The sequence below is a fragment of the Sorex fumeus genome, unplaced genomic scaffold (assembly GCF_029834395.1).
Source record: "Sorex fumeus unplaced genomic scaffold, SorFum_2.1 ptg000043l, whole genome shotgun sequence".
Classification (NCBI taxonomy): Eukaryota; Metazoa; Chordata; class Mammalia; order Eulipotyphla; family Soricidae; genus Sorex; species Sorex fumeus.
This window is the reverse complement of record NW_026606100.1, coordinates 31043142-31070081: the sequence shown is the minus strand read 5'-3', so window position 1 is coordinate 31070081 and position 26940 is coordinate 31043142. Positions and strand designations below refer to the sequence as shown.

Below are 26940 nucleotides of genomic sequence, written 5' to 3'. Positions count from 1 at the left end.
TTGATTTTCACGGGACAGCCTTTGAAGTGTCTTGTTTCCCTTTCCTTCATAATCTCTGTTCCCCAGAACTCATTTCCCAAGCATCATTTACGATCACATCCAGAGAGTGGGCCCATCTGGACGGGAGACCCTGGCCTGACGCCCAGCCGGGGAGGCCAGCTCAGTTCAGAGAGTTGTAGCCTCGCTTGCACGCTGGGTGAGAGAAGCGAGAAGGGAGTTCTTTTGTCCCTTCTGTGTCAAACTCTGTTCTGATGGTTTAGTTGATGAACTAGACCATTTTGTTTCATTTGTGTTTTGAAGTCAAACCCCGCTGTGCTCAGGGCATATTCCTGGCTCTGTGCTCAGGGATCACTCCTGGCAGGGCTCAAACATTTTTTAGTGCCAGGGATGGAACCCAGGTCAACCACGTGCAAGGCAAGGCCTGCTGCCCTCTTCAGCCCCAGGCCAGACTATCCGGGCTGCTTCCTGCCTTCCTGTTCCTGAGGAGGTTTGCTCCGAACAAGGGCAGATGTCAGGCGCATCCCGCCCCCACCAATAAAGCCCATCTGCTGGCCACCCATGGCCACTAAGCAGGAATCCCATCCTCTCATAGAAATCAACCCCAAAAGGAAGTGCCCACACACTGTCCCTGCCCTGGTGTCTGTGGCAGGTGTGCAGGCCCGGAGAGCCAGGAGCCGGGTGGTTGGCAGCCACCAAGCCTGTTCTCTGCTGTCCTCTCCCCACCCTGCCACCTGCCAACTGAATGGCACAGTTGAAAATTAAACCCAATAAACATGCCGGAGTCTCTTTAGCTGAAGCTGCCAGTCTCAGTAGGTCACTCCAAAGGAGCCATTGGGCGGGCAGGACCTATCACCCGGGCCATTACCACCACACCTAGCAGCCACTGACTCCCCTCCCCCAATTCCTGGGGGGCAGCGGAATGGGGGGCTCACTTCCCGGCTAGCCCGTGACAGACAAGCTTGCATTCAGCATCAGTGTCCCAGGAGCCTGAGATGGCTCAAGCTAGGTCAGACCCTGGAAGTGGAAAAGGAGCCCGAAGGGAGGCGTCCATTAGCCAAGAGGTCACCTCCTCACTGAGTCTTCACGGGACTCCCCCAAACTCGGAAAACGGCCCTGGAGCTGGACAGGTGACCCGAGAGAGAGCCACAGATGGAATGTTGAACGAAAACAAGAAAATCTGGAGAAACTGACCTTCACTCTTCTTTTTTTTTCTCTCCAGCTGGTCGTGGGGGGTCATTAGACGAGGATCTAGGGGAGAAGGCACCCTAAGAGCGCATGGGACCCAGAGACGGGGTCTTGGAGTGGGCGAGACTGGGGCGACAGCTGCAACCCACTGCCCGAGATGAGCCCGTGCCCGGTACCCCCATCCTTCTTCAAGGTGGGGGCAGGCGGGGTCCCACAGAGACCCGCGGCAGGACATGCCGGAGAACGCGGGGCCTGACGGCTGGGCTCCCTGCCCCGACTTGGAGGAGAGCCCGAGTTGGGGGCGGGGTTTCCTTTCCGGCCCGGCTCCGCCTGCACCCTCGGACCCCAGACCCGCCGCCTCGGGCTTAGAGGGTCGCTGCAGAGCCAGTGTCGCTCCCCGCACTCCCCAGCTCACCCTTTCACCGGGTGCCTCCCCCGGGCGGCAGAGAGGAGGGGGCGGCGGAGGGGGAGCCAATCCCGGCAGCGCCCAAGGGGGGAGGCGGCGGTGACAGCCGCGGGGAGGGGGCGGGCGGAGAGGCGGCTCGCTCGGCTCCGCACTCGGCTCCGCTCAGCGGCGGCTCCGCTCTCACCTACTGTCCTGCCTCCCGCGCCTGCCCCGGGGCCCCGGGTGGGACCCCGACCCCGGCTCCTGCCCGCCGCCGGCAGCCCGACCAGACCCTCCGGGCCCTCAGCCCCGGCAGCACGCTCCGCCACCAGGGGGCGCCGTGTGAGCGCCCCATCCCGGCCGCCCGGCGCCCCCTCCCACGGCCCAAGCGGGACGGGAGCGGGGCGCCGGGGGCCATGCGGGGCCAGGGCCGCAAGGAGAGTTTGTCCGATTCCCGAGATCTGGACGGATCCTACGACCAGCTCACTGGTGAGTCGGTGGCTCAGGGACCAAGGGAGGGTCGAAGGTAGATTCCAACCCCCACCCCGAGCCCCTTCCTTCTCGCTGACCCCTGCCAGGCCCTTGCCCACACACTCCCCCATTTCCCAGGCGCCCTCCTGGCTGTCCTGGGTGACTGGACACTGGATTTCCAAACCTTGGGTTCCATGGGGTGGGGGCTCGGGTGGGCGCCGGGTCCGCCGGGGCAGGTGGGGAGAGGCAGCAGGTGTGGGCGTGTGTGACACAAGGCTGGGAGGGGCTGAGCACTTGTCATTCTGTGTGTGTCTGTGTGTGGATATGTGGTTGCCATGTGCCCCATGGCGACAGCCAGGCTGAGTGTGCCTATGTGTGGCTGCGTGCTCGCATGATCCCTGATGTTGTGAGGATCCTGGTTGTACTCATGAAGTTGTTGTGAACGTGGTGTCTGTGTTCTCTGCGCCCTATGTGCTCTGAGTGCGGCTCTGTCTGGACTGATGTGTGGCCGCGTGGGTCAGGCGGCACCTCAGGGTGGTCCAGCCGGCGGTTCGGAAGACGTTTTTGGATGGTGGGCTTGGCGTTGTGTTTTGTGTTTTGTGATGGGGCTGCCATGTGGCTGACCTGGTGGATGCGGAGATGTTGTGCTTTGGCGCTGTCTGCAGTGAGGGGCGGTGAGTGCCCCGACATGCTCACCCTTGCTGCCTCTCGGGGTTTCAGAGCAGGTTCACACTACTCCCTGTATTTTCCACAAAGTGCCTGGGTGACCCAAGGAGGACTCCAGTGTCCAGCTGCCTGTCCGAGTCCCTCTGGGGAAACTTTGCTTAGTGCTGGCCCCCCTTCGGCCCCCCTCAAAAGTTCTGAGATCAATTCTTACAACTCAAATTCCCCCAGTCCCTAAGAACCCTCCAGAACTTTGCTGAAACCCTGTTAAGGGGAACTCTCCCCCCCACCCTTAACCTCTGCACCAGACCAAGGGCAGAAGCTCTAGGCCTGGGCGGGGCATCCCCTCCTGCCCGTTCAGCCGGCCCGTCACTGCCCGGCGCCCTCTCTCCCACACCAGGACGTCTGTGCCGTGTCTACACCTGGCTCATGTGTCTGTGTGGGAGACTGTGTCACCTGTGTACAGCTCCATGTACATGTGTGTTTGTCCCTCTGTGCAGCTCACCCAGGAACTTCAGCACCCAGTCCCTGTTGTCCCGTGTCTGAAAACACTGGCATGTGGCCAGGGGCCAGGATCTGTGTCGGCTGAGAGGAGTGAGCGGAAGGTGGCAGTGGGAGGGTCTGGGAAGGCAGAGCTTTAAGTGTCTCTCCCACTCACCCAGAGAGGGCCTGGACCCTGTGCCAAGACCCCAGCCCCCGAGCACAGGGAGCTTTTTCATTCAAGCAGGCCCACCTGGTAGAGCAGGAGGCGCCCTCGGGGTACCTGATGGACTCTAGGTGTCCACTTATCTGGTTCTGATCATTCCCCTGAGCCCCCTGGGAGTCCTAAAAGTCCCCGGGCGTGCATCAGCCCCACTCGGTCTTTGCCTCCTGCTTTCACTGATGGGCCCCCTTAGAGGACTCCTTCCCTCCCCACTTGGCTGTTTGAATCTGGAGCCCTGTTGAGAGAGGGGAAGCATTCCTCTCCTTGAACCTCACTTTTCTCCTCTGTAAAATGGGGGTTGCTGCCTGCTTCCCGAGGTAGAAGACAAGAATGGTGGTGCCCATGCTTCCCATCCTCGCCACGGAGAACTTCACACACGGCTCAGGAAGTTCAAGTAGGATCTTTCCGGGCCTCCTTCCTGAGGAGGATTTATCCTAGGCGGGAGAGAAACTGGGCTCCGACTTGGCCCTGATGGTGCTGCGGAGGGCTCTTGCGAGCCTCCGAGCTGGAGCGTTCAAGGGGAGTCGTTGTCCGCGGTGCTGAAGAGTGAGCGGGATCTTGCAAGCTCCGGGATGCCTTCCGGGTGGAGGGACTCCTGGAATGGCCAGCGGGAATAGGATGTCTTCAGCCTCCGTCCTCCTACCCAGCTCAACTTAGACTTCTGGGCATCCTAGGACTCCGCCGCGAGTCACTTCCTTCCCCGCGCCACCTCCGACTCGAAACAAAGCTGCAGGAGACAGTTTTGGGGGATGGGCTGGGGGGGAATCTACGCCGCACCTCTTCCCGCATCTGATTCTCGCCCCCGCTCCCCAGGTTTTCTCAGTCCAGAAGGGGCAGGTAGTGTGACGGGGCGACAGGAGCCAACACTCAGCGGAGATCCTCTCCGAGTTAGGAGCGAAGAAAGGGCACGTACGGCGTGGGGAGGAGAGCGGGGACGTGGGTGCAGGCCTGAGCGCCGGTCCCTGCGCCCGAGTTCCCAAGACCCGGGACCCTGCTAGCATCGTTCCCCGGAGTAGGGCGCCCCCGTGTGGTCTTGGCGGAGACGTGCCTACGGAGCGGGTTCGGGGTCGAACTGTCCCCAAGCAAACGGATTTGCGTGAAGTTGGGAGGCGACGCAGCACCTCGGGGGTGTCACTCTTCGCCTGTCACTCGGGGAGACCTGGCCAGCGTTTGGGTTTTCTGCCCCAGCTGCTGGATCCCAGCTAGAAGGAGGGAATGAGGTAGCCCCCCCCCAGACCCCCGGAGGCTCTCCGGGGAGTTTAGATCCTGGGAGGGTTTACTCGGGGGTCTGAGATGAATGAGTCCGGGCTGGGAGTCAGGAAGGACAAAGAGAGATTCGTGGACGCCGGAGAGTCTGCGTGGACCCTCAGGACCCGCAGGGTGTGACACAGGGGCGCGAGGGACTTAAGGTGCAGGAGAACGCGAGCATTTGCCAGACGGGCGCTCTGGCCGCCGCCTTCGCTCCTCGGTCTCGGGTCCAGCAGGGTGGGGCGTGGCCATGGCAACCGTGCCCGCTTTCCCGGCTTCCGGGGTCCGCACCCGGGCGCGGCAGCGGAGGAAGCGGGATGCTCAAAGCCTGCGAGTGTCCCCCAGAAAGCGTGATCGCGAGGGCTGCGGGGGAGTCTCTCCGGGAACTTTCGGGGCTGGTGCTGTGAGATGGGCGCGGAAGCCGCGGGAGAACTCGGGGTGCGGGCGGGGAGGGGCGGGGCGGGGCGGGGCGGCGCGTGGGGGGGGGGGCCGGGGCGGGGCTGCTGCGGCCTCTGCTGGCGCCGCTGACCATGAGCCGCTGCCCGCGCAGGTGCCGGAGTCCGCTGGGCCAGGCAGCGCGATCCCTCTACCAGCTGGTGACCGGGTCGCTGTCGCCAGGTATGAGGCAGGGAGGGAGGGACAGGACTCCTCCCGAAGTGGGCCGAGGAGTGGAATAGCTGCGCAGAGGTGAGGGACAGGGGTGGAGGCAGCAGAAATCAGGAGAGGATGGGGGCCAGGGGGAGCGGGTAGGGTGGGTCAAGGTACCAATCTGACCGGACAGAAGCAGATCCCTGGTCCTGAAGGCGGAGGGCAAAGGAGTCTTCCAAGTCATAGGAGAGGGGTTCCCGGGGTCCCTCATGAGGTGGAGGGCGAAAGGCAGGGCCAGAACTGCTTAGGTGAAGATGACCGGGGTCAGCATCCAGAAGAGGAGGCCCTGAGGCGAGCTCATGCATGGCTGGGATAGAGTATGGCGCAGGGGTGCATGCTTGGGGGGAGGGGGAGGGCATTGGGGGTGGTCACTGGGGCTCTGGGCTTTCATATTCCTGAGGTTTCCTGGCACTGACCACAGACTTCTGGAGTTCTATGCTTTAGTATTGGGTTGGGGGTCCCTCGCACCCTAAGTTGTGTCGCCTTCATGAGTCGGTGCCTAGGTGTGGCGTTTACGGAGTGCCAGGGGGGTTGTGTGTCTCCTATCTAGGCATGGCTGAGAGTTGCATACAACTCAGGTTTCCCCAAAGCTTCCCGGGCAGGGCCCGCGGAACCCTGCCTGCCCTCTCCTCTGGGCCTCCAGAGGCCAGAACAAACTAGCCATGGATTCTGCGGTCTGTGGCACTCTCCGTGGGCACTCTCCATGGGAATGACAGGGACTTGAGTCCTCTCTGTGCCATATGTTCCCCAGAAAGAGGGGAGATGGGACCGAACCGGAGTCATGCTAGGAAATCTCTTGAGGAGCATGTGTCCCTAGAGTCCTTGCTTGGCCTGTCTCGAGTGACAGATGGCTAGAACCAAGCTGGGCCAACTCTCCATCATAGCACGCTTGACTTCCGGGCCCCAAAATAGCCCTAAGGCCTAGGGAGATCATTCATCACCTGAGACAGCGGAGACTGAGGTGCCTTCTGGCCTGGTGAGGGGAAGACAGGGGCTGCACCCCTGGGAAGGGCACTGGGGTCTTCACTGGCTGTGTGACTGAGGGAGCACGTGCAGGTGCTTCCTCCACCAGGCAGTATTAACTGTGTGAGGGAAACTCGCAATAGGAGTCTCTGGTGAGATCTGAGGAGTCTGGGGAGGGCCCGGCTAATGATCCCAGATAGTTTTCCCTTGAGTCGTCGCCCCCATGAAGTCTTCACTCGGAAGAGCTTGGTGCTGCCTGAATGCTTGGGGAGAGCAGGTCCGGGTCCTGTCACACTTCTCACAGGGTCCTGAGCCCCGAGAACGGGAAGCGAGAGTCTCTAAGACAATTCTCCGACAGACCACCCCACCGAGAACTGGTCCACGTAGTGTCCTGAGTCCCTGTGAGGGAGGTGGGTGTAGTCTCTGAAGTGGAGAGTGGTGGGGGGGGGAGGGTCCAGGTTGGAGCTTCAAGGTGGTGGGTCTGTTCGTCTGTGTACCTGCCGCAGAGCAGAGAGGAAGGTGGAGAAATAGGACAGCAGGCAGGGCACTTGCCTTGCGCACAGCCCAGACCCAGGTTTGATCCTGGCATCCCATATGGTCCCCCACTCCCCACCAGGAATGATCCTTGAGTGCAGAGCTGGGAGGAGGCCCTGAGCACCATCAGGTGTGGCCCAAAATCAAAACAAAAGAAATTTTCAAATATCTGAGTTCAATTATGCATCATCTCTTCTTAGCTGGGTGACCTTAAACAATTCCCTTTGTGTAATCAATAAATAAATGATTATGTGGCTATGAGCTGCTTCCCCACCCCGGCCTGCGGCCATCACCAACAGATGCATGAAGGAGGGAACCAGGCCGCTAGGCTCGTTGGTGATCAGTCACAGTTTATTTCAATTTTGTCTCCCGCTGCCTCCTTTCAATCTCACCCACTCACATATTCCTCCTGTCCCCCATGCTCATCTCTCTGAGTCCCCTGTCTCACAGCCTTAGTCTAGAGCCCACCCTCCAATTGGGGGTAGTAACTACACCTAAGTCAGATAGCACAATCACCACAGAGGTCCTCAGGGGACCATGTGGGGTGCTGGGAATCGAACCTAGACTGGCTGCGTGCAGGGCAAGCGCCCTACCCGCTGTGCTATCGTTCCAGCCCCAGATTTACTTACTTCTTAATAATCTTTCTAGTCATTTTGTATGCACACAGAGTAAGAGATATATTAAGCTTATAGGGTGGCTCCCCTGGGGACAACTCGCTCTAGATCCCTGACCATAGTTCTCAGACCAGATTAGTCCTTCCTAATCCCTGCAGGGTCTTTGTTCAGTCACTTCTCCTTAGGTCATGACAAAATTTGTCCCTTCCTCGGGACCCTGCTTTTGGGGTGCTAGGAACTAAGGGCAACTGAGGTTTAAGTCAAGTAGATATAAGTTACAAAACAACGTGTTACAAAACCATTAACTGTCTTCCTATGTCTATACAAAAAGGACATTGCTCTAAAGCAAACTATGCAAAAGACATAAGGAAAGGAAAAAAGCAACATTTCACTTACAAATACAAAATTCAGAGTCTTTAGAAGAATCTGACCTTACGTGTCATAATAGGGTCTGATGTGAGAATAAAGGTGATTAACCACCAATAGGGGAAGCAAAGCACAGTGAAAAGATTAAAGATAAACAGAGGAATGGGAGTGCCTCAGGAGCACTGTGATGGGTGTAACCCAATAAACCTGAGCTCCCTGCGGCAAGGGAGAAAGGACAAACCAATGTTATTCCACACCCTTTACCTCTCAGGACCTTAATTACTCCATCAGTGAATGGCCACAAGAGTAATCACACTCCCTCCCTCTGGGACTGTCAGGAGATTGAGATGTCAAGGAAATAGCGATGTTTGTGGATGGGCTGGGATGTGCTTAGCTGTAAAGACCTGGGTTTAAGCCCTGGCAGCACAAAACAAGTGTTTGTGGAAATGACATTTTTGGTTTGGGATCACACCCAGTAGCTTCAGGCTCAGTGCTCAAGCGTTGGTCCAGGCACAGTCTTCACATTCCCAGTTTCCATAGCTCCAACCCTTTGAAGCTATCTTCCCAGCCCGTGTGGAAATGTTTTTCAAATTGTTAAAAGCAATGAAAGTGCATAGTGTGTGTGTGTGTGTGTGTGTGTGTGTGTGTGTGTGTGTGTGGCAGGGAGGTTTCCTGTTAGTAATAATGATGGCAAACAGTTCAAAACTTACTCTGTCAGGGGGCTGGAGCGATAGCACAGTGGCTAGGATGTTTGTCTTGCATGCAGCTGACCCGGGTTCGATTTCCCATATTCCATATTCCCTGAGCACCGCCAGGAGTAATTCCTGAGCGCAGAGCCCTGTGCATCACCGGGTGTGACCCAAAAAAGAAAAAAAAAGTTACTCTGTCAGGAGGTTTTCTCCAGCTTCCCATGTGCTAATTCATTTGTTCCTCCCAGCATCCATATGAGAATGGAAATTGAGGTACAGTGAGTTTTAGAATTGGCCCAGCAGGCTGGAGCGATGGCTCAGAGGACTCAAGCACATGAAAAGCCGGAGGGAGCTTTGGGTTTGATCCCTGCACTGCAGATTCCCCTGAGCAATGCTGGCATCAGCCCCTGAGCCCCCAGCCAGCAGTACAGGAGTAGCCCCCGAGTAACAACAAGTGTGGTCCAAGAAACAAGAGAAAAACTAAAAGAACTTGTTCCTGGGCAGGTAAGAAAGTGTTCAGGCAGGGGTGTGTGGCTTGCGTGCACAGAGCCCTAAGTTCAGTCCTAGCCCCTTCGGTGCCAAGCACGCTGTGTGTAGTCCTGGAGGTCCCGAGAGGCACCACATCTAGCCTAGTGGTTGAATGACTCGGGTCCCCTGAGCACTGCTAGCTCTCCCCCCATCATCGCCTGCCAAAGGAAATGACTTCGGTAAACACAAGCGGCAGACCAGAAATTTGAATTCAGTGATTCTGACACCAGGGCCTCTATTATTACCTACCTCCTTTAAAGCTGACAGAGACTCACACCCAGAGCAGTGTCCTGGGCTAACTCCTGGCTCTGTGCTCAGGGGTCACTCCTGGTGGGCTCAGGGGACCCTACAGGGTGGCCAGGATTGAACCCGCGTTGATGGCATGCTTGTCAAGTGCCCTGCCTGCTGTACTATTGCTCTGGCGCTGCTTCCTTTCACTGTTGCTACTAAAGGCTGATCCTCTTAACTGTTTCTGCTAAGAATATTAGAGAATTAAGTGTTAAGTTTTGTGGCAATGTCACTGTCACTGTCACTGATCTCCCGTTATTGATAGATTTGCTCTAGCAGGCCCAGTAACATTGTGAGACTTGTTATTACTGTGTTTGGCATATTGAATACGTCACGGGTAGCTTGCCAGGCTTTGCCGTGTGGGCGAGATACTCTCAGTATCTCGGTGCTGATACTCTTGGTAGCTTGCCAAGGCTCTCTGAGAGGGGCGGAGGAATCGAACCTGGGTCAGCCAGGTCGGCCACGTGCAAGGCAAACGCCCTACCCACTGTGCTATCGCTTCAGCCCTTTTGTGGCAATGAGTTCAGTAAATCCAGGTTGCTGAGAAACCAGAGAGGTTCTAAGGAGAAAGGAATTGGAAGAGGAGGGAGTTTTCTCTGCCACTAAAGCAGTGACCTTCAACTGCACGTCCACCTTCCTGCTGGGCTGTGCGTGGAAATCACTGATCTTTACTGGGCTATAACTGCTGGGCTGTGGACTTGAGTGCAGGACAGGTGCCACTACAAGGTTGAGGCTGAAGAACGCTGCTCTAAGGACCAGGGAGAGAGCACCTTCTCTGCATGCTCCCCAGGAGTGCAGGAGTGGCCTCACCACTCCCGTGGCTGCTGGGTTCCAAGCAGCACCTTTGAGAATGGCCCCTGTGAGCCCTGCTGGGAGATGCCCTGCCCAGAGCGAGTTCTCAGCCAATGTAAAACTCTAAGCTCACACACACACACACACACACACACACACACACACACACACACACACACACACCCCACTTCCAGGAAGAAACTGGTCCTGGGAAGAAGACAGAGGAGACAGAGGGGCACTAGGGGGTCTGTGGCTCCCGTGTGCAACTCACATTCCATTCCTACTCTGGGTTTCCTTTTCATTCATTCTTTTTTTGGGGGGAGGGGGTGTGACACCCAGCGATGCTCAGGGGTTATTCCTTAGCGCTCTCCACTCAGGAATTGTTCCTGGCGGTACTCAGGAGGCCTATATGGATGCAAGGCAAAGTCCCCACCCACCGTGCTGTTGCTCCAGCCCCATCCGATGCATTTCTTTTCTGTCTCACAGAAACCAGCAACGCCTATTCCTAAAGTCAGGTCACTAGCCCTTCCTCCACGCTGGGAGTTGGTCTAAATGGCCTTTTTCCTGCTTGAGCCAGGGACTTCATCTTCCCTCCTTTGGGCCTTCAAAGGTTTTTCCCTGTCTGTAACCCGTGGGAAGTGACTGCTTCCTGCCTTAGCATCTCCGTGACAACCATAATCAATGCTGATGTTCCTAACCGGCGAGGTCATTGTCTTCTCTTGCCTCTATCCCACGGTTCCATGGGAACCTACACAACCCACAGTCCTGGTGAAAGGACACAGTCACATTCCCAACTTCCGTAGGCACGTGCCAGTGTCTCCTGAAATGCACACACTGAAACCCAGAAACACTCTCACAGGCCCTTAAACACAAGACACACTCAGAAGACACACACTCTCCGTGCAGACAGACCCGGTTCTCCCCGTCAACACCCGCCCCTGGGAGTTGCTGCCTCACACAGGCCCTGCCCCTAGCCTGCCCTGCGCCCGCCTCCTCCCTCCACTCTTCCTTTTCTTGCCCGAGAGGAGCCCTAGAGTGTCCCAGAGGCAGTACCAGCTTCCCTTCTGCAGCCTGTCCAGGGGCACTGCCCGCCAAAGGCTGAGGTGAGGAGCAGGAGGCTGTGACTGGGGACTGAGGCCTGTGGCTGATGAGGGGAGAGGGAGGAGACACCAGGCAGGAGAAGGGGCGGGCAGAGTCTGAGGGGCCGCTGGTGTGAGGCGAGCTGGCTGGGAAGCCCTCAGTGGGCTGGGGACCGTGACCAGGCCCACCATGAACCTGGAGGGGCTCGAGGTGGTCGCTGTCCTGGTGGTCCTCTCTCTGTTTGTCAAGGTCCTGGAGCAGTTTGGCCTCTTTGAGCCCGTCTCCTGGGAAGGTAACTGAGGCGTGGGACTCTCGGGCTGCCAGCGCCCAATGCCCTGGAGTGGGTCACTCTGCCTTTATGAAGGAGTTAGAGGTGGACCAGGCCATCTGGGGAGGGGAACAGAGAGTCTGGGGTGTCTGAGGTAGGGAGAGGAAGATAGACAGAATCTGTAGGGAGGTGGTGAGTGAGGGGCGCAGCATGGGAGGACTGGAGAACAGAGATGAGATGGACATTAGAGATCTGGGGACATGAAGGAGAGGCCCAGGCAGGGGTGCAGGGGTGCAAGGATCCAGAGTTTGGGGAGTCCCTTTCAGAGCTGACAGTGGCTCTGAAGATTCCTTCGTTCTGGCAAATGTGTTCAGTGGGGGGCAGGATGTGAAAGGACGCGGTACGTGACATTGGGAGCCGTGTGTGTCGCATCTGTGATTTGTGATGGTATTTACAGTGCAGAGTGTGGTTGAGTCTCTTCTGTACCAGAGTGTGTGTGTGTGTGTGTGTGTGTGGCTTTCCCAGAGTTCCCTAGGGTGATGCCAGCGGCTCCTCCCAGGCTTGGATTGGGACAGGAGGACGCAGTGAGTGTTCTGCACTGCTCAGGTCCTGATGCTTTCCCAGCCTCTTGCTGCACCCAGTTCCTGCCAGGATCCACGGACCGGTGGAAAGAGCTCCAGGGCCTCGACATTGGGTGCAGAAACCACTTCAATACCGGGCTTAGGGAGGGAACATGTTCTACCATTCTGGGTTGGTTGGTTTTTAGCTTTTTGGCCCCACCAGGCTGTGTTCAGGGGATACTCTTGGCTCTGCACTCAGGAATCATACCTAGTGGTGCTCCAGGGACTGGGGTGCCGGGGGTTGAACCTGGGTTGGCTGCATATAAGGCAAGTGCCCTCCCCTCCGTACTACCTCTCTGGCCCAATGTTCTGCATTCTGGAGGCTTTGGGCCTCTCCCTTCCACCAAAGAAATGTGCAACTGCACAATGTAGCTGTTGCCCAGGTCCGCCAGGGACCAGGAGACAGGCAAGAACCTGCTGGAAGGGCTGTAGAGTGGACCCTTGGGGCAAATGAAAAGACATGCAGGGGCATGGCAAGCGAGGAAGGGCCATGGGCTGCCTGCAGGGGTTCAGGAAGAGCAGGAAATGAGCCTGCCTGGCACCCTCTGCTGTGTTTACTGAGATGGGTGGGAGAAGGGATTGGTCCTGGATGAACTGGCAAGGCTGGGTGAGTTATAGTTTTACATTTTTCTTTTAGGGCACAGGTTTTGGGAACCAGGGTTTACTCCTGGCTCTGTACTCAGGGATCACTCTGGCTGGACTTGAGGGACCATATATGGTGCCGGAGATCAAACCCGGGTCTGCCATGTGCACGGCAAGTACCCTACCCACTGTACTATCCTACCCACTCAGCTCCTGGGCTGAGTTATTTATAACCTCAAGGGTAGGTTCCAACCAGTCATCCCCTCTAGGCTGTCTGATGGGAAACGGTCCCACCTGGGCATCCTGTAGGCTGAAGGCTACTCTTTTCTGTTCCCATCTTTGCACGACCTTGGAAATTGTGCCCTGAGAGCAGACAGGGAGATGTGTGGAAGATAAGGTGGGAGAGGTGGGAGACACCCCCATTTCACCTCCACCCCCCATACAGCGACTTTGTCACCAGAGGCCCCAGGCACAAACTGGCCTTGGCAAACCAAAGTCAGGACTAATGGAGCCCCAGGCTGGAGGCCAGGCTGCCTTGATCCTTCCTCTACCCTCCCTCCCTTAGTCTCTGTGGGTGGGGAGTGCTGAGGGGAGGGAGGCAGCAAGGATACTCAGATGGAGAAGCTGCGACTTCAAGCAAGTACTTCCTTGGAGAAAAAAATCTCCTCCTGAGGGTGGAACCTGATTTGGAGGGACAGAGTCCACCTGGAAACTGGAGGAACCGAAATCAAAGGGAGGTGTATCTCTCTAGGAGTATACTGAAGCCGGCTTTAACAGAGTACCAGGTCTCAAGGACTCTGGCCATAAAGTCTGGAGGTGTGATCGGGGGACAGACAGACAGACAGACAGACAGACAGACAGACAGACAGACAATGGACACCTGCACGCACACATAGAGGAACTCTAAAGGTCACTTTGTGATGCAATCAGAACTAAGAACATGTATATATAAAAATAAAGAGAAACGACGGGGGGGGGGGGGTCCTATCATCTATGCGCTGTGAATACCCCACCCCCCACCGCAAAGTTCCGTTCAAGGTCTATCATGGTCTCAAAGTCTCCTCTCATTTCCCCCTCATAGAGCAAGCCATGCTGAGAAGGACTGGGGAAGGCAGACTTCCAGATTAGTGGCTTCGCTGGTGGGGAGGATTCCTTTCCTTTGGTAGAAAAGATACAAGGTGCCTTGGGCTGACAGGTCACAGGAAGAGAGGCAGGTGTACCCCGGACAAGTGTGATTTGTGGCCCAGGCACAGTCTCAGATGGTTAGATGACGAGGGTCACAGTATGAGTGTTATGGTGACTGATGGGTCGTAATATAATGGGGCATGGTGAGTCATAGTATCTTTTTTTATTTTTTGCCACATCTGGCTGAGCTCAAAGCTTACTCCTGGCTCTGCACTCGGGGCTCACTCCTGGTGGGCCTTAGGGAAACATTCAAGATGCTGGGCATCGACCTGTATGCAAGGGTCAACTGTACACGCGCTACTATCTCTGTAGTCCCAGAGTATCTTCTTTGGCTGCTGTTGTTTTGGGGGTCGTACCTGTTCTCCAAAGCTACTCTTGGTGCGGTGCTTAGGGGATCCTGTAGTGCTGTGGGCTGCTCCTGGGATTCCCGCATGAAAGCATGAGCCCCTGCCCTTTGAGTCATCACCCTGGCTTGAGTCACCGTGTCCTGAACACAGTGTCCACATGTCCCAACTTGTGTGGTTGGATCATACCATGTGTAAAGTGATCTTTTTGTATCATGATTTTTTTCTTGGTCACACGTATAATATTATCTGTTTGGTGTCCTGGGTCAAATGTGTGTGCACATATGATCATGGCTGTGTCGGAGGCTATTGGAAATGAGTGATGGGGATGGAAATGTCACTGTACGGTACCCGTCAATGATTCTTTGTGATGTATCGTTCCAGTCGCTGTTCATGTCTGCCAGCTGGTGTGTGTGAGAGAGGCAGTCCCCGCTGTGCCAATTCTTAGACAGCACCCTCAGAACTCTCAGCCCGGGGGCCAAGGGCCCTGGACAGCACCATGGAGGCCGGCACCATCTCCCAAGTCACCTTGTTGTCCCTGAGTTCGTCCCCTTGCACAAGGTGGTTATAGCCAGGTTGGATTTTTCCGTGTCTCTGAAAGCTAGTGGCTCCCCAAACCCAGCTACCTCTGCCTTCTTCCCCAAACCCCCAGGCCCAGCCATAGTTTGGATTGGTTGATGACTGGTGGGGATGGGTCAGGGGACTGAAGGGATAGAGGGAGTTAATGTGACCTCCCGGGGTCTTCTCTCTTCTCAGGCCACCCTCCAGGGCCCGCTAAAAAAGCGCTGAAGCAGCGGTTCCTCAAGCTGCTGCCTTGCTGCGGGCCCCAAGCCCTGCCCTCAGTCAGTGAAAGCAAGTGTCTCTCCTGTGCTTCCGGGGCGGGGCCGAATGCGTGTGGGTGTGGCCCGTGAGAGCCCGCGGTCCTGCGTGTGTGGGCGTGGCCAGCGCAGCCTCAGGGCGGGAGGGGGCATGGTGACCGAGGTGTGGGTGTGGTCACCCTGGGGGCGGGGCCCGAGTTCCGAGTGTAGTTTCAGGGCAGAGAAATGGGCAGGAGCCTATGTGTGGGTGTATGGGGGGGATGTGCGTGTGTGGGGTGTGTATGTGTGTGTGTGTGTGGCTGTGAGGTGGGGGGGTATGTGTGTGCGCGCTGATGGGTGGGTGGGTGGAGGTGGTTGTTGGGGTGTATGTGTGTGGGTGAGTGTATGTGGGGGTGGGTGAGAGTGGGGGTATATGTGTGCGTGAGTGTGTGTGGGGGGGCCACCGCAGCAAGCACTTGACCAGGTAGTTGTGTGAGTGGTCTAGCTGGTTGTTAGCGGTCAGCGTCTGAGGGCAGCCCCTGCCCCTCGCTGTTCTGAACCTGGAGGTGAGGGTTGGCTGCTGACCCGACTGGGTGGGTGCAGGTGTGGAAGAAGGAGCTCGCCTTCCTCCAAGTGCCAGGATTCTTGGGGTCAGCCTGCTCCCCGGTTGAGGGACCTTGATTCTGGGTCTGTTTTCTTAGTTGGGCTATAACACACCTCCTAGGGCATTTTGCAAGCTAGAAAGGCCTGGCTAGTAGCAATTCTTCGGGGTGATCGATTTCAGGGGGTCCCTCCGGAGATAGATTGGGGAAAAGGACAGGCGTGAGAGTTCCCCGCACGCACGGATGCGGGGCGGGACCCCGGGGGGCTGTGGCGTGTCCCCCGGGGCTGGGGTGCGTGCCGTGCCGTGTCGTGCGAGTGTGGGGACAAGTGTGTCTGCAGAGGGCCGGGCCTTCCGCTTTCTCGGTGACAGTTCACTCCCTTCAGCATTAGCCGCCCCAGCCTCCCTCCGCCCCCACAGACCCCGCCCGCTGGACCCAGGTGACTGCCGCTCCTGGTGGGGGCGGGGGCGGGGGCATCTGCCTGGGGACTGGGCCGGGGTGGGGCTTGGCTGAGGCTTGCGGGGAGGGGGGCGGGGGCGGGGCTGGCACCGGAGCTGGGACTGGCATGGCTCGGGCATGGCTGGGCTGGGCGCGGGGTGAATCGGAGTCGGAGGGCCGGGAGCTCGAACCTTCGGCCAGTCCCGTGGGGGGGGCCCTTCTCCTTTTGCTACCCTTCCTTTTCTGGGACACAGAGGGGGGTCTAGGGGACCTTCTTCCCCATCCAGGGGTCGAGGGCTCAGGGGCCAGCACCAGTTGGGACCCTGGAGCTGAGTGATAGACCTCGAAGTGACCAACAGCCGCTCTCCTTCCCTGGACGTCCTGGGCTTGGGGGTCCCAGGAGCTAGCAGGCTGCAATCCTGATGGGATGGAGGGTGGGTGGGGAACCGAGGGAAAACCGGGGGGAAAGGAAGGGCCAATGGTTTTGAGGCGGGGTCGTGGGGTCCTCGGCCTGAGGCGGGGTTGTCCCCCCCTCCCCGCCCCACCCCCCGCAGACAGCGTGGAGGATGAGTTTGAACTGGCCACGGTGTGTCACCGGCCGGAGGGGCTGGAGCAGCTGCAGGAGCAAACCAAGTTCACCCGCAAGGAGCTGCAGGTTCTGTACAGGGGCTTCAAGAACGTGAGTCTCTGGGGCAGCGGCCAAACTAGGCAGGAGGGTGGCAGGGGTGGGTTTATGTGGGACCCCCTTTGGAGGGGCTGGCCTGAGGGTTTAGAGGGATGAGAGGAAGGGAGGGGGAGGCAGAGCCCGGCTGTGTCCCCTAAACCTAGCGGGTAGTTCTGCAGCAGGCCCCTTTAAAGGCTTCGGTGGAGACTGGCCAAGTGGCTGTGTTCCTGTGGGCTGGGGAGAAGTCTTGCTTCTCATTAGAGCACCCTGATGGGCCCCTGCAGGCTGAAGATCCCCTCTGCGGAGTCTCTGGCCAGGGTCTGAGTGGAAGTGGGCTTTATCTCTGCTCTCAATCTGCTCCCCCCACCCCCACCCAGGAGTGTCCCAGCGGAATTGTTAATGAGGAGAACTTCAAGCAGATCTACTCCCAGTTCTTTCCTCAAGGAGGTGAGAGGTCCGAAGCCAGGAGATGCAGCTGTCCATCTCTGAGCTGAATGGGGGAGAGGGGCGCGGGGATGCGGAGCCCCAGGGAGGGGGGCGGAAGGTCTCCTGTCAAGAAGCCAGCTTCCTGTCCACCTCCATTTCTCCTACAGACTCCAGCACGTATGCCACTTTTCTCTTCAATGCCTTTGACACCAACCATGACGGCTCTGTCAGTTTCGAGGTGAGCTGGAGGTGGGCCAAGGAGCCCTCTTCCCTGGGGCTTCGGGTTCAAACCCAGAGAGGGGAGTGGGTAAATGGGATCCGAAGACACAGTTCTCCCTGCCTCTTTCCCAGGATTTTGTGGCTGGTTTGTCGGTGATTCTTCGGGGAACTATAGACGACAGGCTGAACTGGGCCTTTAACCTGTACGACCTCAACAAGGACGGCTGCATCACCAAGGAGGTCGGGGCAGATGTTGAGCTGGAAGGGGTGTGTGTGTGTGTGTGTGTGTGTGTGTGTGTTTGGGAGGGCGTGTCTGAAAGGGCAGTGTGACTCACATGTGCACCACCACCGGCAAGGAGGCCCACCTGAGGCCCACCTGGGGCCGTAGACTCCTGAACCGGAAGCTGGAGGCTGAGGGGCACCTTCTTCTCTCTTGGTCCCCTAGGAAATGCTGGATATCATGAAATCCATCTATGACATGATGGGCAAGTACACGTACCCCGTACTCCGGGAGGAGGCGCCAAAGGAACATGTGGAGAGCTTTTTCCAGGTGCTTGGGACTGGGTAGGCTAGAGGGGCCAGGGCTGAAGGGAGAGAGGCAGGGTCCTAGGAGGTTCTCACCTGAGCTCCGCTGCCCTTTCCTCCTCACCCTCCTCTGCCTGCCTCATTTCCTTTGCAGAAGATGGACAGGAACAAGGATGGTGTGGTGACCATTGAGGAGTTCATTGAGTCTTGTCAAAAGGTAGAGACCCCTGCCCTCCACATGTCCAGGGCCTGTTTCAATGGTGTAGGAGAAGCCTCTTGGCCAGAGACCCACCTCATTCACTCCCCCCCACTCCCCATCCCTCCCCACATCCCCACTCAGCTGTTACCTTCCTCTCTGTCTCTCTCTGTTTCTGAATGTCCCCGTTTCTGACTCAATGTCCCGACCCAGTCTCTGACGAACTTTTCCTTTCTCTCTCTCTCCAATCTGCCTTGCTCACACCACTGCTACAGGACGAGAACATCATGAGGTCCATGCAGCTCTTTGACAATGTCATCTAGCACCCCAGGAGAGGGGGCCGGTTGTCCTGGGAGGGCGGGGATCATACTCTAGCCCTAGTCCAGGTGGATCTCACCCTTCTTTTCCCAGGTCTGTCATCATTCAAGCCCTGCCCTGAGGGCTGGAGAGATCCAAGGGTTTGAGGATTCAGTGGCCCAAGTCACTGGAGCCGAAGGGGCCAGGAAGTTGGTCAGGTTCATCTTTTGAGTGTTCCCAACTTTCATCAGCTCCCACCCCTGTCCTGCCTGACACTCAGTGATGAGAGTGCCCCTGCTAGAGGAATCGAGTGATTCTTCACCTCTCCCCCTCTAGAAACCACAATAGACAACATGTCTCCTGCTATGGTGCTCTCCCCGCCTCCCTGATCTTGTAAACACTTTCCCCAAGACTCCCTTCTCAGAGAGGATGGCACTGACTGACCTTTGAGAACCCTGTAGGAAGGGGGGAGGGGAGCAGAAATGTAGAGGGTTCTTGGGCCTGAAGCCGAGGTCAGGAGGAGTTAGAGCAGAGAACAGGAAGGCCTGAAGATTATCAGTGAGAGCTCAGGCACGCAGGCGGAAGTTCTTCCAGTCATCTGCAACTCCACACCATCGGAATAGGAGTTCCCAGGCTCTTCAGAATAATCTACCTTTGTAGAAACATGCCCAGAAAATGTCCCTACCCTCCGAGTATTAGAGAAGAGCCAGGAATTCTTTCTGATGAGTGGCTTGCCCTGGAATTCCATCTTCTCTTCCTTTGTTTGTATGGTGAGAGTGGGAGATGTCCTGGCTGACTGCTGCTGTAATTTGAGCCCGGAAATCTCATGGCTACAACTGGAGTTTTCATTTGCCATTTCCTCTACACTTAGAGGCACTGAGTGAGTTAGGGACCATCCAGTGAATGCAAAGAGGAAGTGGAGAAAGGAGTAGAAAAGACTGGAGGCAGGCATTTTATCTGAACCTAGCAGAGGAGCATTCACTAACTTATCTGATCAACCCAGGCTCTACTCCAATCCTCAGTAACCTGCGTTTCCTCCTAGGGGTCTCCTTTTGCTCTATTCAGTCTACCCAGAGGTGCCCCTGAGCACACCTAGAAGGCAGGGACCACACGACCCAGGTCCCATCTTATTGTCAGCACCCTTGCCACTCTCAATATATCTGCTTGTCTCATTTAGCTCACCCAGTCAGTCAGATCTGAGGGCAAGGGCCCCCGGGGACCCCCTTTCCCATCAGAACACTGTTGACTGCTTTGCATTTTTGACTCCTCTGTATATTTTATAATATAAGGAATATACGAGATCCAATAAAATACAATGGCTATGCACAGGCTACGGTCTCTTTTTGTCCCTCCGAACCCACACAATCAGCACCACCCACAACATGCACCGGTAGCCTTTTAAGAAAGCGCTTCTCTTTGGGGCTGGAGTGACAGCACTTGCTTCACATGATGTGGTTTGAGCCTCAGCACCGCTGGGTGTGGCCCAATAGTTCAAAAACAAGACACGTGTTCCGGGAGGGTAGGAAGCCCACCTGACCTTCGAGAGGCCCCATGTGAATCTCCTGCATCCTGAGAGGAGACAAGACAGGGACAGAATGTTCATGTCCCAAGATGTTGCAAAGCAAACTGTGTTTTGATTAGACATTTTTTTTCTGGGTCACACCCAGTGATGCACAGGGGTTACTCCTGGTTCATGCACTCAGGAATGACTCCTGGCCATGCTTGGGGGACCATATGTGATGCTGGGAATCGAACCCGGGTCGGTCGCATACAAGGCAAGCGCCCTACCCGCTGTACTATCACTCCAGCCCCTGATTAGACATTTTTAAAGTTGAATATTTTCTTTTATGGGGGTGGGGCAAACCCAATGATGCTTAAGGCGTAAGCTCTATGCTCAAGGATCACTCTTGGCATGCTCTGGGGACCACATGGAGTGCTGGGGATTGAACCTGGGTTGGCCACATGCAAGGCAAATGCTCCAGCTGCTTACCCTGAATCAATATTTTCTAATTTATAGACACACTGAAGTGCTTTCTTAAAGGGGGGGGATTCCCTTTTTATGGAAATACACTGTATCTGCACTCCACCAAGGGGCCAGAGAGAGGCACAAAGTATATGCTTTGCTTGTGAGAGCTCTGGGTTCAGTCTTTGTCTGGTACCATATAGTCCCAGAGCACCACCAGAAGTGGCCCTTCCCCCACCTCCCAAAAAAGAAACATATTCCAAGCAGGAATAATGGAGGTCAAATGTAGTGAACACAGACAAGTCACTATGTAACAGGTGGTCCAAACTGTAACAGAAACTTCCTTTGTAGGGAGGGAACCTTTCTTTATTCTGTCTGCCCTGTCTGAAGGCATTCAATGGTATAATTTTCTAGAATACTATTATGTGGTGATCCTCTGAAGGATCTGCGGTATCTGATGAAAGCTGTAGGTCTACAGTCCAGACCGAAAAAAAAAAAATGCGTTATTTCCCCAAGTAAAGTTTTGTATTCCTAAAACGCCTCTCTGGGCCTGAAGCTAAGGACTTGGGATTTCATCAGCCACCCAAACTTCTACGCTACAGAGGGGAAGCAGGCCTAGAGGAGGGAGAAGACTTGCTCAAGGCTCTCAGTGAGATTTTATAGAAGAGCAAAGCCTAGCTCCTTAAGTCTTTGTGCAGTGAATCGGGCACAGCTGAGATTTGTGTGGGAAGGACTGTGTTATGTCCTGCATAGCCTAGACCAGGTGAGTCTGGTTCTCATGGAAACCAACTCTTTTTCTTCACTGCATTTCTTATGTAACCATATATATATTTATCTCTCGTCTGATACACTGAAGCCTGTGGAGTTCCCTAGGGCTTCTGAAGTGCCTGGGCTAGTTTTTGTTTTGTTTTGTTTTGTCTCAGTATCCTATTCTTGGACCCTCACACATAACCAGCATTCAATAACTGTATTAGTGGGTGGATACAAGTTAGGTATGGAGACGGTTTTTTGATGTTATTCCTGCTGCTTTTTGTGTTTTGGAGCCACACCCAGCAGTGCTCAGGGACTGTTCCTGGCTGTGAGCTCAGGAGTGACCCCTGGGCATGCTTGGGGACCATAAGTGGTGCCAGAAACTTGAACCAAAGTAGGCTCCTTGCAAATCAAGCACTGTAACTTCTGTACTCTCCCTTGGACCCAGCTGTGAATTATTTCTTGGTTTGGGGGCAACATCTGGGAATACTCAGGGCTTAGTCCTGGCTCTGTATTCAGGGAATCACTCCTGATAGGGCTGAGGCGACCATATCAGGTCCAAAGGACTGAATCTGCATCCGCATTCTACCTGCTCTACTCTCTCTGGTCCCCCACTCTGTATTTTTTTGGGGGGGCTTTTTTTTGGGGGGGTCACACCGGCGATGCACAGGGGTTACTCCTGGCTCATGCACTCAGGAATTACCCCTGGCGGTGCCCGGGGGACCGTATGGGATACTGGGAATCGAACCCAGGTCGGCCGCATGCAAGGCAAATGCCCTACCCGCTGTGCTCTCGCTCCAGCCCCACACTCTGTATTTTTCAAAAAGTTATTTTGTTGTTTTTGGGCCACACCTAATATGGGCTGGAGCGATAGCACAGTGGGTAGGGCGTTCGCCTTACAAGCGGCCAACATGGCCGACCCGAGTTCGATTCCTCCGCCCCTCTCAGAGAGACCGGCAAGCTACCGAGAGTATTCGATACGCCAGACACAGTAACAACAAAGTCTCCAATGGAGACGTTACTGGGCCCGCTCGAGCAAATCGACGATCAACGGGAGGGCCTTTACTTTTTTTTTACCTTTACCTAATAGTGCACAGGGATGACTTCTGGGGTGGGTTCTGGGGGACTACTTGTGATGTGGATAATTCCACCAGGGTCAGCTGCGTGGAAGGATAGTCCTTCACCCCTGTACTATCGATCAGGCCACACTCCCCACTGTTTCTTCAAAGTTATATTTTAGGTATGTTAAAATTGATGGTAACGAACAAATTTACTGCAACTCACCTTCACCAAAGTGTTCATGACCCTCCTCCACTGTCCCTATGTTCCTTCTGGTGTGATTTTCTCCCCCCCCCTCCCCCCCCCCCCCCCGCCCCACCCCTCCCATTTGTTAATTAGTTTTGTAATCCAATGCCTTGGGTGTGTCTTTATTCAGTACTTTATTCAGTACATTATTCAGTACATTATTCTATTCAGTACATTATTCAGTACATTATTCTATTCAGTATATTATTCAGTACATTATTCTATTGTTCTATGGAGACTGTTTTTCAGAACTTCACATATACAAAGTATACGCTGAACCTCTCAGCTACATCCTAGACCCAGTCTCTGTTTTGTTGTGTTTGGCAAACCTGGCTCTGTGCTCAGAGCTGACTCCTGGCAGGGCTCAGAGGAACCATATGCAGAGCTGGGGATCAGACTGGGATTGGCCGCATGCAAGGCAACTCTGCTATCGTTGCATTATCTCTCTGGCCCCCAGCCTCTATTTTCTTAGAGTAGACCCAAGTTTAAGGGAAGTTGATGGTTGAGCAGAGAACTGAAAAACACTCTTAGTAAAACATAACAGGTCAGTATTTTGACTTTTTTGGGGGGGAAGGGGAGAGCAGGGGTGGCAGTATTATTAGCTGCTTCATCTTAAAACATCTTCTGGAGTGAGAGTACAGGAGGTAGGGTGTTTGCCTTGCATGAGGCTGACCCAGGTTCGATCCCCAGCATCCCATATGGTCCCCGAGCACTGCCAGGAGTGATTCCTAAGTGGAGAGCCAGAAGTTAACTCCTGAGTCCCGATGGGTATGACTGAAAAAGCAAAAAAGAATCCCTCCAAAACCAAACGAAACCATACTACTCTCTGACCTTCCAATATTTTGCAATTTCCTGCATTCCTTCTACCTTCGTGGTCATACCTCCTTAGCTCTCCTTTACAGGACTCAGATTCTTTTTAGGAATTCTTCCCCCACACCCCCACACCCAGTGCTAGAGAGGAAACCAGGGCTCACACAAGCAAGGCAAGCCACACCCCTGGTAACCTGTGGTAATTCTAAATGCTGGACCCCACAAGCTCAGACCTGAGCTCTTTCCCCCGTCACAGCCAAACCCATGATCTGTATTCAAAAGACCCTTAAATTAAATTCATATTCACTTATTTTTCAAACAAATGTTAGTGATTCACCATCATTTTATAATCCTGTAAAATTTGGGGCCACACCTGAGGATGTGGTCTTCTGACTGTACTTAGTGGGCCATGATGTGCCAGGGATTGAACCAGGGTTCCATACACATTTTATATCCTCAGAATTGTCTGAGTTTCAAGACTTATATGCCCAGTTGCCTACTGGACATAATTATGTAGACCTTCAAGGGTCAAACTTAACATGTTCAAGATGGAGCTTCGATCCACACTTTCTCATCTCAGTAAATGGTATCATTACCTTGTTGCTCACTCAAAATTAGGGTGCTTTTATTTCATCTACCTCTCCTCACCTTAAAATAAGCACCCAGTTCAATGGCCAGGCGTTCCTCCTCTTTGTGCTGTTCCCCAGTCTGTTCCACTCTCATTGCTACCTAGATTACTACTTCTTCCATCTGAAGCAGCTCCTCTTTGCTGTGGTTACTGTTCATCTCAGCTACTCATTTCCTGCCTTCATTGCACTAACCGCAAGCCGTTTCTGTGTATGCACTGAATTGTTAGTGTCTGTTTCCCTGGCTAGAATGTACATTGGGGGCAGGGCCTGATCTCATTCCTTCCATACTTAGCATAGTCCTCCTGAGCTCTGTGTCCCGATGTAGATGCTAGTGTGAGAGGGTGTGTGTGAGAGAGAGTTAGAGAGAGAAAGAGAAAGAGAGAGAGATGTTTTGGAGAAAATGGGTGTCAAATGCCTTTTAAGGTGTTTTTATTTTTTTATTTTTGGGCCACATCTGGAGGTGCTCAGGGGTTACTCCTGGCTCTGCTTACAGAAATCACTCCTGGCAGGCTTGGAAGATTCATATGGGATGTTGGGAATCGAACCTGGATCAACTGAGTGCAAGATAAACACCTTGCTTGCTGTACTCGCTCTTTGACCCACTGCCTTTTAAGTTTGAGAAGCACAGATAGGGAAGGTGCAGCTGGCCTGGCCCATAGACCCCAGAATCTGGGCTGTGGCCAGTAGGTTTAATTGTGACTGCTGACTTGTCAGCAGCTGCCACAAGGTGAAATGTGCAGACAGTGGACAGTGTCAGGAGACTTATTTGGATCAGTCCCCAACTTTTCAAGCACCACATTAACCAGGGAAGCTCTTAGGGCTCCCAACTGCTATCACAGGAGATACCCTAAGAAAACGCTTGTCTCAGGGACTTGGAGAAAGCACTTGCCTTGCAAGTGCTCAAATGTGGGTTTGGGCCTAAGCACTTCACATGCTTTAGGTCTAGAGATAGCTCAAAGGGTACATGCTTTGCAGGTAGAAGGGTTTGATCCTGCCACTGCATGGTTCCCTGAGTACCTTTAAAAGCAACTGCTGAACACGGAGCTAGAGGAACCCAAATAACTGTGAATGTGGCCCCAAAACAACAAAGAAAAATACCCCAAAATGCTTGTCTCAAACTCACATTTCAGCTCTCCAAGACTGAAAATGAGGAATTTAGGAGTCCTTGGAATTATAATCTGGACTATGGCTGAAGGAGTCAGCTATGAGATTGAAGTGTTAAGGTGGACAATTCTAATTTGTTTTTATGGTTTGTTTTGGGGCACACTCAGTGGTGCTCAGGGCTTACTCCTTGGCTCAGATCACTCTCAGCAGGGCTTGGAGGACCAAATATGGTGCAGGGGGATAGAACTCTGGTCTGCTGAGTGCCAGGCAAGGGCCCTACCCATCTCACCCGCCTCCAATTCTAAGTTTTAATAACCAGAATGTGGACTGGAGAGAGAGTTCAATTCAGATGCATGTTTCATGTTTTGCATGGAAAGGCCAGGGATGATTCACTGCTAGGTCCCCTAGATCAAGGCATGAGTGATGCTGAATGCAGAACAGGGAGCAGGTCCTTATTTGCCCCTTTTCGTGTGACAACCCCCCCCATAAAAAACTAAACAAAAATCAGAGACTGAAATGCTCATTTCACATTTAGACCTCATAAGTGAGAAATCTTTTTACTTACTTATTTGTTGGGGTCACACCAGGCAATGCACAGGGGTTACTCCTGGCTCTGCACTCAGAAATTACTCTTGACGGGTGCTCAGGGAACCATATGGGATGCTGGGAACCAAACCCGGGTTGGCAGGTGAGCAAGGCAAAAGCCCTACCCGCTGTGCTATTTCTTGCTCCAGCCACACAAATCTTCTTTTTTTGGGGGGGTTCACATCCGGCGATGCACAGGGGTTACTCCTTGCTCTGCACTCAGGAATCACCCCTGGCGGTGCTCAGGGGACCATATGGGATGCTGGGGATCGAACCCCCCCTCCCCCGTCGGCCACATGCATGGCAAACGCCCTACCCCGCTGTGCTATTGCTCCAGCCCCCTCCCCCCAATCTTTTTTGACAAATATTTTTTAACATTAACGCAGGCCCTAAGACGGACCAAAGAATAGGGAGCTTGTCAGGATTCACCCAGGTTTGAATCCCAGGCACCACTTTCGTTAGAATCCCCCAGCACCTCCAGGAGTCACTCGTGAGCACCGAGCCAGGAGTAAACCCTGAACACCTGCAGGTATGCTCCTCCCAAACTTGAGATATAAATCCATGATGACAGGACTCCACTCTTAGGGGGCTGGGGGGTTTGGTGGTGGCGGTGGGGCGCTTTCCCACCCCAGCAGGTTCCGGCGGAGGCGCCAAGGTCAGCTTGTTCCCTTACACGCATGCCAAGCTCCCCATTTTCTCAGTCCAGCCCGGTCATCTCTTGTTCCCTGTGGATTCTGGTCCACTTGCCAGCAGCGCCTCCTCCTACTCAGCCTTCACAATTCCGTTTCTCCGAGCTCCCGCAACCAGGTCACCGCGGGGGGCTGAACCTTCTCCCCCGCCCCCCAGCACACTGTGAGCTCATAGAGGCCCAGGAGCCCAGCACGAGGCCAGCTCCATAGGGATGGACCAACAACTGCATTTTCCAAAAGGGGTCGGCGCCAAGCCCAGGGCAGATCAAACATGATTCTAGGGTTGAGGGGTGAGCTGAAGCCGCCCTGGGAGTCGTGTCTTTACACAATCGAGCCGGGGACGGGCAGGTGTCACGGACCCACCTAATACACCGGGGCCTCACCCGAAAGTAGGTCACGTCCTTCGTGTCCCTTTAAGAGCGAGCGGCCGCGTTTCCGCGTCTGCGCACTGGGAGAGTAAACACCGCTCTTTTCCCCTCCCCCGCCCCCCGCCCCGCCGCCCCTTTTCCCGGACGAGCCGCAGCCTCCTCCCAGACTCCCCTCCTGCGGGTGCAGGAATGGTCCATTCCGGGCCGCCCGGCTCCGCCTGGAGGGAGGAGAGCGCGCATGGTACCGTCCTCTGCCTGCGCCGCCGGCCTCTTCTAGCGGCCTCTCCGCCCGGCTCCCCCCTCCCGAACGCGGCGCGATGGGCCGGTCCCCAAGGAGGCGGGGGAGCCGGGCCGAGGGACCGGTCTGAGCCGGTCTGCGGCGCAGGCGCAGTGCGGATAAACAGGAAGCGGGCGGTA

General features: G+C 55.1%; 1 protein-coding gene across 3 annotated transcripts; it reads left to right on the top strand.

Moving 5' to 3' along the window:
• Positions 1 to 1545: 1545 nt before the first annotated feature.
• Positions 1546 to 19651, top strand: KCNIP2 (potassium voltage-gated channel interacting protein 2). 3 transcript variants are annotated; one of them, XM_056120371.1, is made up of 10 exons: positions 1552 to 2059; positions 14913 to 15008; positions 15941 to 15994; positions 16548 to 16672; positions 17035 to 17104; positions 17251 to 17321; positions 17435 to 17542; positions 17748 to 17852; positions 17982 to 18044; positions 18299 to 19651. In XM_056120371.1, exons 1-10 carry the CDS (start codon positions 1987 to 1989, stop codon positions 18344 to 18346), a joined length of 813 nt encoding a protein of 270 aa, XP_055976346.1. In that variant the 5' UTR covers positions 1552 to 1986; the 3' UTR covers positions 18347 to 19651. The 3 variants fall into 3 exon arrangements, with proteins under 3 accessions (XP_055976347.1, XP_055976348.1, XP_055976346.1); XM_056120372.1 differs by lacking the exon at positions 15941 to 15994 and having other exon boundaries at positions 1546 to 2059; XM_056120373.1 differs by lacking the exons at positions 14913 to 15008; positions 15941 to 15994 and having other exon boundaries at positions 1549 to 2059.
• Positions 19652 to 26940: the final 7289 nt, after the last annotated feature.